General features: G+C 38.5%; 2 protein-coding genes across 3 annotated transcripts in view; one reads left to right on the top strand and one right to left on the bottom strand.

Annotated features, from left to right (window-relative positions):
• Nucleotides 1-1,202: 1,202 nt before the first annotated feature.
• Nucleotides 1,203-5,043, top strand: dct (dopachrome tautomerase). Its single transcript, XM_029459276.1, has 8 exons — nucleotides 1,203-1,491; nucleotides 1,600-1,899; nucleotides 2,507-2,607; nucleotides 3,284-3,450; nucleotides 3,589-3,768; nucleotides 3,862-3,997; nucleotides 4,093-4,294; nucleotides 4,862-5,043. The coding sequence occupies exons 1-8, from the start codon at nucleotides 1,203-1,205 to the stop codon at nucleotides 5,035-5,037; spliced, it is 1,551 nt and encodes a 516-aa protein (XP_029315136.1). The 3' UTR covers nucleotides 5,038-5,043.
• Nucleotides 5,044-5,390: 347 nt separating this feature from the next.
• LOC115026771 (glypican-6-like) overlaps nucleotides 5,391-12,262 on the bottom strand; it is an 88,323-nt gene continuing 81,451 nt past the window's right edge. For both annotated transcript variants that reach the window (XM_029459730.1, XM_029459729.1), the window contains 3 exons: nucleotides 11,538-11,674; nucleotides 8,541-8,716; nucleotides 5,391-7,757 (listed from right to left, as the gene is read on the bottom strand). In XM_029459730.1, coding sequence (XP_029315590.1) covers nucleotides 7,552-7,757; nucleotides 8,541-8,716; nucleotides 11,538-11,674 — 519 coding nt within the window. In that variant the 3' untranslated portion in view covers nucleotides 5,391-7,551. The remainder of the gene's footprint in view (nucleotides 7,758-8,540; nucleotides 8,717-11,537; nucleotides 11,675-12,262) is intronic.

Here is a 12,262-nt window from a genome sequence, read left to right as displayed (position 1 = left end):
AATATGCTTTAAAGTGTCAAAAGTGTTTTTCACTTCTCTGTGACATGATTCCGTTGATTCTGCGACACAAAATTCACATTATTTCTTTATTAAATTCTAAATTTCTTAAACCATTTGAGAAGTGTGAAGGAGAAATGTCTCTTTATGCCCCAACAACACAAGTTTTTTTTCTTCTTAAGGTGTCACACAAAGGAACCAGTGGTTAAATCTTTAACAATGTGTTGGGTTTTATAAGCTATCTTCAGCTTTATAATATGTTTTTTTTCAATGTAAAATCTCACGCTGAAAGGAAGAAGTAGTATAATGTAGTACAAGTATAATGTAGCATCAAATGGAATATTTAAATTGAGTATAAGTGAACCTTTGTACAGTACTTGAGTACTTCTTGACTACACTTCTTAGAGTTGCTCTTTTATCCCCTCACATGCACAGTGCAGGGTGTCAGCTGAGACCTGGGGTGGAACAATTGACTAAAGCAAAATAAAAAAAAGAGAAAAGACCAAGAACCAGATCCAAAACAATCTGAAAACTTCTGGCTGGATTAACGTGATTAATCCCCATCAACATTTACATAACAGATTTACTGAAGGGGTTATGGCACCAAAGCTGATTCTTTACAGACAGTTCTTATATTACAATAGCTGAGAATGAATATAACAAATCAATGAATTCTTTTATTTGTATTTTGTATTTGACCAATGTCTCCACATGTAACTGTACAATTTACTCTGTTTGAGGGAAATCTGACTGCTTTGCCTGTCTCTTACTTTTTCTCCTGATTAACTGGAGACACAGACACATTTTAGTCTTCTCGTGAAAAGTAGCCAACAATACTTTATAGACCCTTTAGGCAGTTTCTTGGTATTCATCCAGATCTGAGTGCAGCTCACAGCTCTGCTGTCAGGTGATGATCACAAGACCGAAGGCTTAATCCTCCTCAGCTCTACAAAAGCAAGAACAGAAATCAGAGGCTTTCTTAATATGCATGTAACCAACTGGAACACAACATGATTTGGCTTTAAGTGTTGTTTCCACAGATTTTAAAACTATCACTGAATCTAATTTGAAGATACACAACTGGGGACCGTGGCATACTGAGATTCCACACTCTTCTGGGGGGAACTAATTGGCCTTATTGCTGCTGGAAGTTGATGTACAAACTGATTTTTCACCACTGACTGGAGGAAACAAACTGGTGAGATATGATGAACACTCTGGGTCTTGGTCTTCTTTGTTTGCTCCTCTGGCCTGAGTCTGCAGAGGCTCAGTTTCCTCGAGTGTGCTGCACCGTTGAGGGGATCATGTCCAAGCAGTGCTGCCCCGCTCTGGGATCAGATCCGGCCAATGTGTGCGGCTCTCTGTCGGGCAGAGGAAGCTGCTTGGCTATTAGAGTCGACACCAAACCCTGGGGAGGACCGTACAAACTGAGAAACGTTGATGACAGAGAGAGGTGGCCGACCAAATTCTTCAATCAGACTTGCAGATGCACCGGTGAGTCACGCACACTGTTATTAAACGTTCAACTAGATAATGTTTCATGCTGAACGTGAAACATCATCAACATGATTTGACACGTTTAGTTTGCTCTCTGTGTTGCAGGTAACTTTGCGGGTTATGACTGTGGTCAGTGCAAATTTGGCTGGACTGGACCAAACTGTGACCAGAGGAAGGCTCCTGTGGTGCGGAAGAACATCCACTCCCTGACCCCAGAAGAGCTCCAGGAGTTCCTCAATGTCCTGGAACTGTCTAAGACCACCACCCATCCGGACTACGTCATTGCCACCCAGCACTGGCTCGGAATCCTGGGACCAAATGGGACTGAGCCCCAGTTTACCAACATCTCCATCTACGACTTCTTTGTCTGGCAACACTACTACTCTGTCCGAGACACTCTTCTTGGTAAATGAGCATGGTCACATATTGAATACTATTGTAACTGGTTAGTTCATGTGGTTGACTTTATTCAAAATACCATGATAAAAGAAGTATTAGAAACATAACAACATAGGAATATATTAATAGGAACATCACCATTTACTAAAATTAGCTCTGGTGACTGGGTAATACCGTTTTTATATATTTTTATATTAAGCCCTATTTAAGGTCATTTCCAAAACGTATTAGTTATTATGATGTGTAAACCTAATCCATATTTCTTTGACTACATACATTTGAGGTATATTCAGATTTATGATTGTAGAATTTAACCTTTTTCTTATATTCTCAGTTGATCATAAATGAAAGTTCAGGTCTGTGTTACTGTGTTTCTAAACATTATTGAAGCAATGCAACTTTGAACAGCATCAGAGGACATTAACAATATAGATTAAGTTATGTAATATTAAAAACAACTCATTAAAGAGGGAGAGTAGATCGTGTTTGGATTTTTTATTTTGGAAATAAACCATTTTTATGTTTTTAAAATATATATTTTTCTTTTACATATAATATAAAATGTGCACCTTGTGATCACACAGAGCTCATTAGACACCGTGTCTCTCTGTAGGTCCCAGTCGTCCATTCAAGGCCATTGATTTCTCACATAAAGGACCAGCTTTCATCACCTGGCACAGGTATCACCTGCTCAGCTTGGAGCGAGAGTTACAGGTATGTGTACATTTTCTGAAAACATGTTATTAAAATAATTTTGGCATGATTAGAGGGGATCGGTCACAATACAAGAATGTATTTCTGATTCAACCAAACAGTTGGAAAAAGTCTCTCGTCAATCATATTTCTCCTTGGGGTGATCAGCTTTTCTTTCTGTTATTACCTACATATATTTGCTTTTGTAAAATCCTAAATTTCTTTACCGTTAAATATCAATTATTGGCACATCAGTGTCTGATATCTTGAAGGTTCTTGTCAGATTACATAATAACTTATTGTATAAGATTATTATTTTTCCAAACACAATTATCCATCCAGTTTATCGATCAATAACATTTTGGTGAACACTTTCTTAAAGCACACATACATACCTGAGACTGCATTGGATTTGCCCTAAGGAGGACATAACCTTCCTAAAATACTTTTTATCACACACAAAGGTTTTTTAATGTCACATACTGCCCTTTTCATAAAGATATTTATAATACTTGAATGAAAGTGGAAGTTTTTTAAGCGAGAGACAGGGAAGCTTAGGGAAGAGAAGTAGAGGATATATAAATCCTATACTGGATCTGAACTGAGGAATCGTGTGCTGAACGTCAAAAGTGTTGATGACCAAAATAAACATTTCTAATAATAATTTTGAACTAATATCAATAACATGTGTCTGCAGAGATTGACCGGCAATGACAACTTTGGGATCCCTTACTGGAACTTTGCCACGGGGCAAAGTGAGTGTGATGTGTGTACCGACTCTCTGCTGGGGGGCCGAAACCCAGACAACCCGTCCCTCATCAGTAACCAGTCCAGGTTCTCCAGATGGGGGGTGGTATGTGACAGGTCAGCACAAAATACTGATGGGAGGGGAAACGGACGTAATAGTTATTGGTTGGATTATGATGAAATAAACATTGAGGGACAAATTAATGCATGGTTGAAATCACATTTTAATATTTCAGTTATTTGATTCATTTCCAGTTTGGATGAGTACAATCGCCTCGTGACTCTTTGTAATGGCACCAGTGAGGGTTTCATTCAGAGGGGGATAATGGAGAGAGGGAACACGTCTCTGCCCACCATGACCGACGTCCGAAGCTGTCTAGGAATCAGAGACTTCGACAGCCCTCCATACTTCACCAACTCCTCCTTCAGTTTTAGGTACTATACTCTACTGTTTAGCATCAAATGTAATATGAAATGTACACCAGCTATTTCTCTGCAAAACTAGTGTTTGTGCTTTGTGCCCAATAGAAATGCTCTGGAAGGGTACGAAAAACCAGATGGAGAACTGGATGAATCGGTCAATAACCTTCACAACCTTGTCCACTCCATGCTCAATGGAACCAGCGCTTTGTCTCATTCTGCAGCCAACGACCCCATCTTTCTGGTCAGAATCTGATTTCATGGTTTACTCTGAAATGACACGAAAGAGTTGCTGTTGTAAAATCACCATTTAAAAAAAAACGGTTGTTGGTCTTGCAGGTGCTCCACACTTTCACTGATGCCATTTTTGACGAATGGATGAGAAGGTTTGTTCCATCCAACGCCACCTTCCCAGATGAGATGGCCCCCATTGGACACAACAGGGACTACAACATGGTTCCCTTCTTTCCTCCGATCACCAACGAGGAGATATATGTTGCGTCTGAGCAGCTGGGATATTCTTATGCCATTGCCCTGGATGGTGAGCAAGTGTTAAATCATTTTTAGCTTATTTACTTTCTTGCCGAGAGTTAGAAGAAAGTTGGTAAGAAGATAGTGAATATCGTCTCCACTGTCATATTTGAACGGTAAATATGAGGCTATCTTAGCTTAGCATAAAGACTGGAAACAGCTAGCCTGGCATTGTCCAAAGGTAACATAATGTGCCTACTTTCAACCCTAAATTTCACAAATTAACCTGTTTGTTGCATGGTTATCTTAGTTTAATTTGTACAACAACATCTCAAACTATTTCTTTAAACGTATTAAGACAAACATGGTTATAAAATAGGTTAATCTGGGTAGTTTCTTGAGCTCTTGAGTGACAAACAAGTAGAGAAGAAACTCAAGTCACGTGAATGCATCACACTATGGTGCAAAATACTGTAATCATCCTGCTTTTCCATTATAATGAGTCAGAAGTATTAGCTAATAGCGAAACAATCATTGATGTCAAGTCATAGCATCATCAAACCCCCATTTAGGTTGTTTTTTTTCCTGCTGCAAAAAGGTTTCTATGAATATCTCCACCTGTGCTTCATTTTTACAGATGCAGGAGGGCCGGCTGTGTTTGTGCTGGGCTCCACTCTTGGGGGAGTCTTCATCGGTCTCCTGGCGCTTCTTCTTATCTTTGTGCTCTACCTGCGTCAACGGAGAAACAGAGGCTTTGAACCTCTGATAAAAGCAGACTTCACAAATAGAAAGTACACAGAGGAGGAAGCCTAGATTTCCCCTGTTCTGACACACATTTCAATTCTTATACATACCTGAAAGAGACGGAGCATCTAATGTTCTGTATGCCCTACTGTGATGCGAGAGGAAGAAATGTATCCTGTACATGAACTTATACAAATCTATTGGAATGTTTTTAATAAATATTTATTCTCAAGAACCGTAACAAAACACAAATGCAATAACCTTAATTGCACTGGGAAACAATAAGGCATATTTTCTGAACTAGTTATTCACCCCTCTCCAATCAAATTTCACCTCATTAAGAATTGCATTGATTATAAAAAATGTTGACTCATTGTGTTTCCTGCTAATTATATTGTGCAGATAATTCGTCTGACCAGACATCCATTTAAAATATTTTATTGCAAAAATATTACCATTAAAAGTTCAATGATACAAAACATAAAAACGGCATCCTGTAAGATCAATATTCATAATAAAGACTCCTTTTAAATGACACATTTGAAATATTTTCTCTATATTTTTCTTCTTGTAATGTGGATGAAAATGCTGACTTAAATACAATAAAGAAAAGCTCAACAAATATTCACTGATATACTGCGAAGGGCATAACACTGGTTAATTCCTTGGATATGTAAGCTTAGCTGGCCTCGTGGTTATGGAGCTGGCGGCCTCTCAGAGAACAGTGGACGTACATACAGGCTGGTTTTGTCCTTCCCCCTCAGCAGTGCCAGGCCTCTCACATTCTCTGTAAGTACGCTCTACTGAGGAGCTTCACTGAAGCATTCAGGCCTGTCCGGACTCCACAGATTCTCATTTCACAGGTGACTGTGGTCGGCTTCCAGCCTGTCTGTGCTGCAGACATAACCATTCAAGCTTTACAGATAAATTTAGGGGCCCTTTCTTTGCATTTCCAGTAACCACTGTGTGCTGTTTCCTACTTGTTCTCTTAATAATTCCCTCCCTTTTTAAATAACTGTGGTAATACATTTCCAAAAAGAGCAACAGTTAACTTTTTACTACTGTCTGACAGTATTTCAGTGTTGTCGTGTTTTAAACACTACAATGCACATTTTCAATGGCTATTGTATCTAAACTGTGAATGAAGTTACAGGATAAGCTTTGGCCTGCCAATCACATATGCAAAAGTGTTCCTGTATATGCAAATCCAAAATCCCTGGAACATCTTAAATGTGTAATATTTGTGAAAATACTTGTAGAAGTATAAGCACAAGATTTCCATCTGTGATAGTGATTCTGTATTAAATGGTTGTGCCTTTTATACGGCGATGTCCATTTACACGTACACAGAACAAGGTCACGAGTTTCCATTATTGTGCCATTATAATGCTTTACAGTGTCAACAGAGGATGCTTTAGCAATGGTCACTGATGCTATGACGTGGTTAGAGGAAAGCTGACACTGGGTGACTCACTTAAAGGAGACATGTAGAGAAATATATTATCCTGCAATTAGTGATGATTAAAATTAGTTTAGCCCTCTCTGACTAATTAATTAATTCCACACCAGGACATGCACCCCACCCCATCCCACACAACACGTACAGAACCAGCATCACTATGATGGTATTACTCTACATTGGTGTCAGCTTCTCTGTGTGACAATAATTGCTCCATATTAATTGTGTCCAGGCCGTCTACTCCTGAAACAAAGCCTGAGAAACCAGCATGACATGAGAATATTTAGCAGATAGTAAATGTGTTGCAAGGCAAATGAGTATATAAAAAGGTCAATCTTATCCCTTTTAACAAAATGTGAGTTTTAGCACAAGATGGCTTTTGAACAGAGCTGATCCATGACCAACCCATGACACACTTAACCTACCAAACATCATGGTGGAAATTAGTGTGAAATATAAGATTAAGCGACATGATTTAGTGTCTGCATCTGATCTAAAAACAAACATGGATTCATGATGACTTTGATGAATATTCAATCGTATCTCATCAAAAATCAATAATTGGCACACGATTTAATGGCAATGGAACAAGGATTCAATAAAACTTTTAGGCGGAAACCACATGTTCCTTCATTTTCTGTCATTATCCTTTGTATTATTTGTTTCAAAATATAATGTTAAACATTATTCAACGACTTATTGTGCCTCTTTTAGGTGCATCAAATAACCACATTCTCAACATTTTTCAACACACAAACATTTTTTGCATTAAAAAAAATCAAAACAATCAAAGTGCGTGTTATATTTTTCCACATGGAGACCTACATTAATACCTGCCATATGTGCAAGAAATCTCTGAAGAAGAGTTTATTGGGTCGGCATCAGTGTTAGATGGTGAAGTGATGCCATAAAATGTCAAGTCTAAGGATGGCACTGCATGATCTTTGGGAAAGTGGGAAATCATGATGCATGACTGCTCTCTTTTTCAGAGCAGACTCCTCTAGCCTCCAAGCTGGCAGCCTGAATACTGTCTGCTTGACTGTAGCTCCAATCTGCCTGAATACAAAAACTGCAAAAAAAAAGAAAAAAACCCTGCTGTCCATGTTGAGCTGGTTCCTCCAGCATTATCTCCATTGTTGGTGGAGTGCCAGGGCTGAGAGGGCCAGAATGGTTGGCAGTGCCACAGGCGGTGCACGGAGCGGGGCAGAGTCATCCACAGGCCCGCGCCGATCGGCTTCCACCACCGGGCCTTCCGTGGCAGCACCTTCCATCTCTGTGGGGCAGACCTCTGTGCAGCCGCTGCCACTGCCTGAGCCACTGCCTTCATCGCCTGCAACACAATAACAAAACACAAGCCACACTGAGCACATCTCTGGAAATGTAACATCAGTCAACAATACATCCAGATTTTTCCTAAACTGTTGTTTTAACCCTTTGAACTCTGCAATAGAAATGGTCTTCCAGTGCCTACGTTGGTATTTTTGCTTGTTGTAATATCATTTCCTGTATGTAAAATATGTCATTCATAGTGATGAACCCACAGAAAATGATCACCCATCTGCAGATCCCTTCAGCTCCATGAAGCATTTTAGTGTCTTTCAGCTTATTCTTTTTTATTTTGGTTAACTCTCACCGCTCTCATCAGCGTTTCCACTGTCCCCAAGAAGCTAACGCAACATCTGTTTGTGACTCCCAATATGAAAATATGAAATCCCAATATGACTGTTGAACTCAATCCTTTTTTCTGTGACGGATGGGGTTCTTAGGAGTGAATTTAAATGAAGGAGAATAGTGCACACCCAATACTCTGCCTCAAAATCTTTCCATTACTGTCTTCATCAGGTTTTCACATACCTTGATGAACACTGGACCTGTTGGCATTGTGTATTTTTAGACACTGCCTATGTTATTTGCTCCTTCAGTGCCTCTTGTGGCTTTACTGATGCCGATTACCTTCGCCTCAAGGTTAGGTAGTATTTGAAAGTTAACAGCTTATCAAGATGAGTGACATGCACTTGACCAACCACGGCAGGGAGGGCCTGACTAAAAAATACATTTCCTGCCTTAAGACAAAAAGTAGCATGCTGTCACGTGAAAGTGGAAAACTACTTACTTGAGTCTTGAAAGTAGATATCATTGCCGTTGTAGGCGTTTTTCAACTTGTTGGTCATCACCCTCAGAGCCATGATCTGCTGGCGGATGAAGGTGTCTGGGCGGGTGATGTCCACAACCACCTCAGGGTTATTTACCTGGCTGGTCAGACCATCTTTTTGAACTTCAGGGAAGTACCTTTTAGCATTTAAAAAGGACAAGGAATCAATAAGAAAGATACTAAAATAGGCTACAATTTGTGTTCCTGTCAAAATCACAAAGCAATAATTGAACTACATTACTGTGATGCTCCAAATCAAAATGCTTAATTATTTATTACTTAATTATTGCTTTATTTTAAAGCAATGTGATGACATAATAAACATTTTCTATGGAGTGGGAAAAAGCCAAAGGTTAAATTGTTATTTGCCCATAAGGAGAAAGGATTGTTCGGCCTTCCCGACCCTACATAGTATCATTTATCTTTTGTAGTCCCATTAATCCCCGCCATTTCTGTATTGATAAAAATAGTGTATATTCTAAGCAGTGGCATTCCCGTGGCTCAAACACTGACTTTTTGGAGGATGTTGTGTTCCTATTGTACAACAATCTTGTAGATTTAACTGGTAGTAAAAGGACATTTCTGGAAGTAATTCAGACAATAAATTGTACATATCTAAGTCATATAATGTGGTTGATAACACAACTGTCTTAAACTACCACAGGAAACCCACAAAGCTTCACCATTTCATAAAATAAACAACTCTTTGTTGAGTAATGACATAAAACTGAAATAGGAACTACACTGTATACAGGAATGTGGTTTGGTCAGAGCACTCTGGATCCAGACACTAGTCCTTTTAAGTAGTTGGGCTGGTTCAGAGTCCAAAGTTTACTGGGGGGAACGGTCCAAAAATAACGGCCTCCCGAACTGAAAGAGTGGGTTAGTGTAATGGTGGAAACTTATGCTTAAGAGAATAAGTAGGGATCAGGAGGAAGTGGTGTTTCCCTGGGACCGGTTTTGGGAATACATTAAAATGGAAGATAGGTCTGAATAGACAATGTGTGACTCTGTGACAATGTGTAGTAGCACTCAAGATGTATGTTGACTTGTTTTACCTCTGTTATTGTTTAGTTTTTTCCCCCTTCTGGATTAATTCATTTATTTTTTACTGGATTTACGTTCTGGATTCTGCCTCCTTGATTAAAAAAAAAAACATGCCATGTAACCCGGCACCATGGAAACAATAATATATGTATGCCATGCACTAAGCCTGTCAAACTAAGGAAAAATAGAGAAGAAAAAAAAGAAAAGGTCTACGTGTCTGTGTATGTGCCCCAGCTGAGGTCGCTGATTCGGCAACATAGCAGCTATCTTACTTGGCCTAATATGAAATAGAGATTTGCAATGTGGCACAATTTTGGCTGCAAGACACTTGATTAAAAATAGAAAAAGCTCACCATGACATTAATGTTCAATGGGAGCAAAGATGTTCATCATGTCACATACATGTTTTGTAGACTTGCAATAAAAAAATGTTAATCTTCCGAACCCTGAAAATAATCAAACATTTTACTCGCTGGTATTACTGAGTCACATGTAATGATAGAGGAATGCCAATTTTATTTAAAATGCTATTTTTTATTATTATAACTATGATTGTTATTATTATTATTAATAATATAATATATCGTCTTATCGTCTGTCGTATACCTGCGATGGATGGATGGATAATATAATATAAAATACAAAACAAAATAACAATAATAATATTTAAAAACTGTAAATGTTATAATTTCAGGGTGGATGATGGGGACCTCTGCTGGTGATTTTATAGATGCTATTTATTTGGGTAGTGAAAAAACAGGACAACGAGCCTGTTCTATCGTGTTTGATGGGAAAACGGATCATACTTTAGTACCATGACCACTACAAAAACTAACAATAGACTCTCTCACATGCGAAGAATCATCATAATCATAAGCCCTACATACCTAAGAAGAACTAGATAAAGGCTAAGGGTGGACTGATGCTTCAATATTTTGTTGTTTTAAACTATGTGTCTAATTCTCATCCAGACTTGAGAATAGCCATGTGAGGTTATAACAGTGTTGGTGAAATTTGACCATATTATGTTGGGTAATATTCTGACATACTTGTGATATATTTCTCCAGAGTAAACATGTCAGCTGCCTGCATTCCTCTCTGATAAATAAGCAGCAGGCCATCATGTGAGCGCATTCCACAAATTGTCTCACAACAGCATTTTCTTCTCCCCTTAAGCTCAGGTCACCCCTCTGAGATCTCAGCGAGTTATGCAACATTTGAAGTCCACTGGTGATATTCTCTTCTTTTTTTGATATAGAAAATAGCAGCCGCTTCTACATCCAATATCAAAATACATATATATATATATATATATATATATATATATATATATATATATATATATATATATATATATATATATATATATAGCTCATCAACTATAAGCTTTAAGGGTTATTCAAATAATTTAAAATTTGAATGCTGAACATCTTTTGATCATACAGTTGATGCTGTGAATAAAAGTAGCACAAATCAATTAACTGTGACCTGAGCCATGGCTGCGGGCATTTGGAGCGCTCATGCAAATGTTTTCCCTGAAAATGAAATCAGATTAACATGGACGCACCATAGTGGTTGCACATTTTAAAGAAGAATGAAAACACAATTCCCTAAAATAACACTAACAAAAATGCAAAAAGCCTTTTAAAAAGAGACAATTAGAATATATAATAAAGGGTGAATCCAAACCCAGAATTATCGACTCGAGTTTGGCTTTTTGTTTAGTTGATGAATAACAGTCAAAGTATGCCATGCTCTGGTGCAGCTGAGTTTAAATCAGGGTTTAGTAAAATAAATAATCTGGTCCTTAATTCTAGGATTAGACCAATTAGGCCGAAATTGAACAGACTTTGGACTTGAAGTAAAGCTCTTGTATCAGTCTGCATTAGCCCCGGGCCCTGGTGCACTTACCTGCCCTTGCTGTGCCCATTCCAGCACTCCTCATCGCTGGTATTTCCAGCGGTCACTCTGTCCTCCACGCACATCGCCTCGGGCAGGTTGGACCAAAATTTCTTTGACAGCTTGAGTTTCTCTTTTATGTCAACCACCTAAGCAAAGACAGGGGTCATTAAATACGAGGGGGGAAAAGAACCCTGTATAAACAAATCAAGTCTGTGTTCCAAATAAAGCAGTTTTAGGCTTAGAGGTACAGCTGAAAATGATGCATATACACAGTACATAATACAGGAAATATAACAAAATAAATTGGATGCACATTTGTACACGATTAGTTTAATAGGACATTACTCATCCCGAGCAATAACATGAGTAAAAAAGATAGCAAAGAGTGTGACCAATGCTTTTTCCTTGAAAAGTCGATGACAACCCTCCCACACACCCCGATTCCTTTGTTTATGCTGTAGCCCTCAAAGCATTACAACAATATTCCTAATTACCATATATCCTTGTAAAAGCAACTGGGAGAAAATAGACACACTGAAAAATATCCTTGAAGTTTCTGTTGATAAATGGTAGGTATAAATCTGGCATTTGTGTCAACTGCGTCCGAAACTGAGCTTAAAGTCTGATTAAATTCTCCCCGTTACTCAAGATATATCTCATTTGTAAACTCATTATAAAGCTGCCCCATCGTCACTTATTACCACATCTTATCAAAGGGATTATAAACTTGTGAT

Source organism: Cottoperca gobio, chromosome 21 (assembly GCF_900634415.1).
Source record: "Cottoperca gobio chromosome 21, fCotGob3.1, whole genome shotgun sequence".
In the NCBI taxonomy this organism is placed as follows: domain Eukaryota; kingdom Metazoa; phylum Chordata; class Actinopteri; order Perciformes; family Bovichtidae; genus Cottoperca; species Cottoperca gobio.
The sequence above is the reverse complement of the archived record's forward strand: the minus strand, read 5'-3'. Positions and strand labels throughout refer to the sequence as shown.

Excerpts from the sequence above, each read along its gene's own strand:
- dct (XM_029459276.1), top strand. The coding sequence starts at position 1,203 with ATGATGAACACTCTGGGTCTTGGTCTTCTTTGTTTGCTCCTCTGGCCT. Across the intron at positions 3,769-3,861 it reads AACTCCTCCTTCAGTTTTAG|AAATGCTCTGGAAGGGTACG; the intron begins GTACTATACTCT and ends TGTGCCCAATAG. Across the intron at positions 3,998-4,092 it reads CCAACGACCCCATCTTTCTG|GTGCTCCACACTTTCACTGA; the intron begins GTCAGAATCTGA and ends TTGGTCTTGCAG.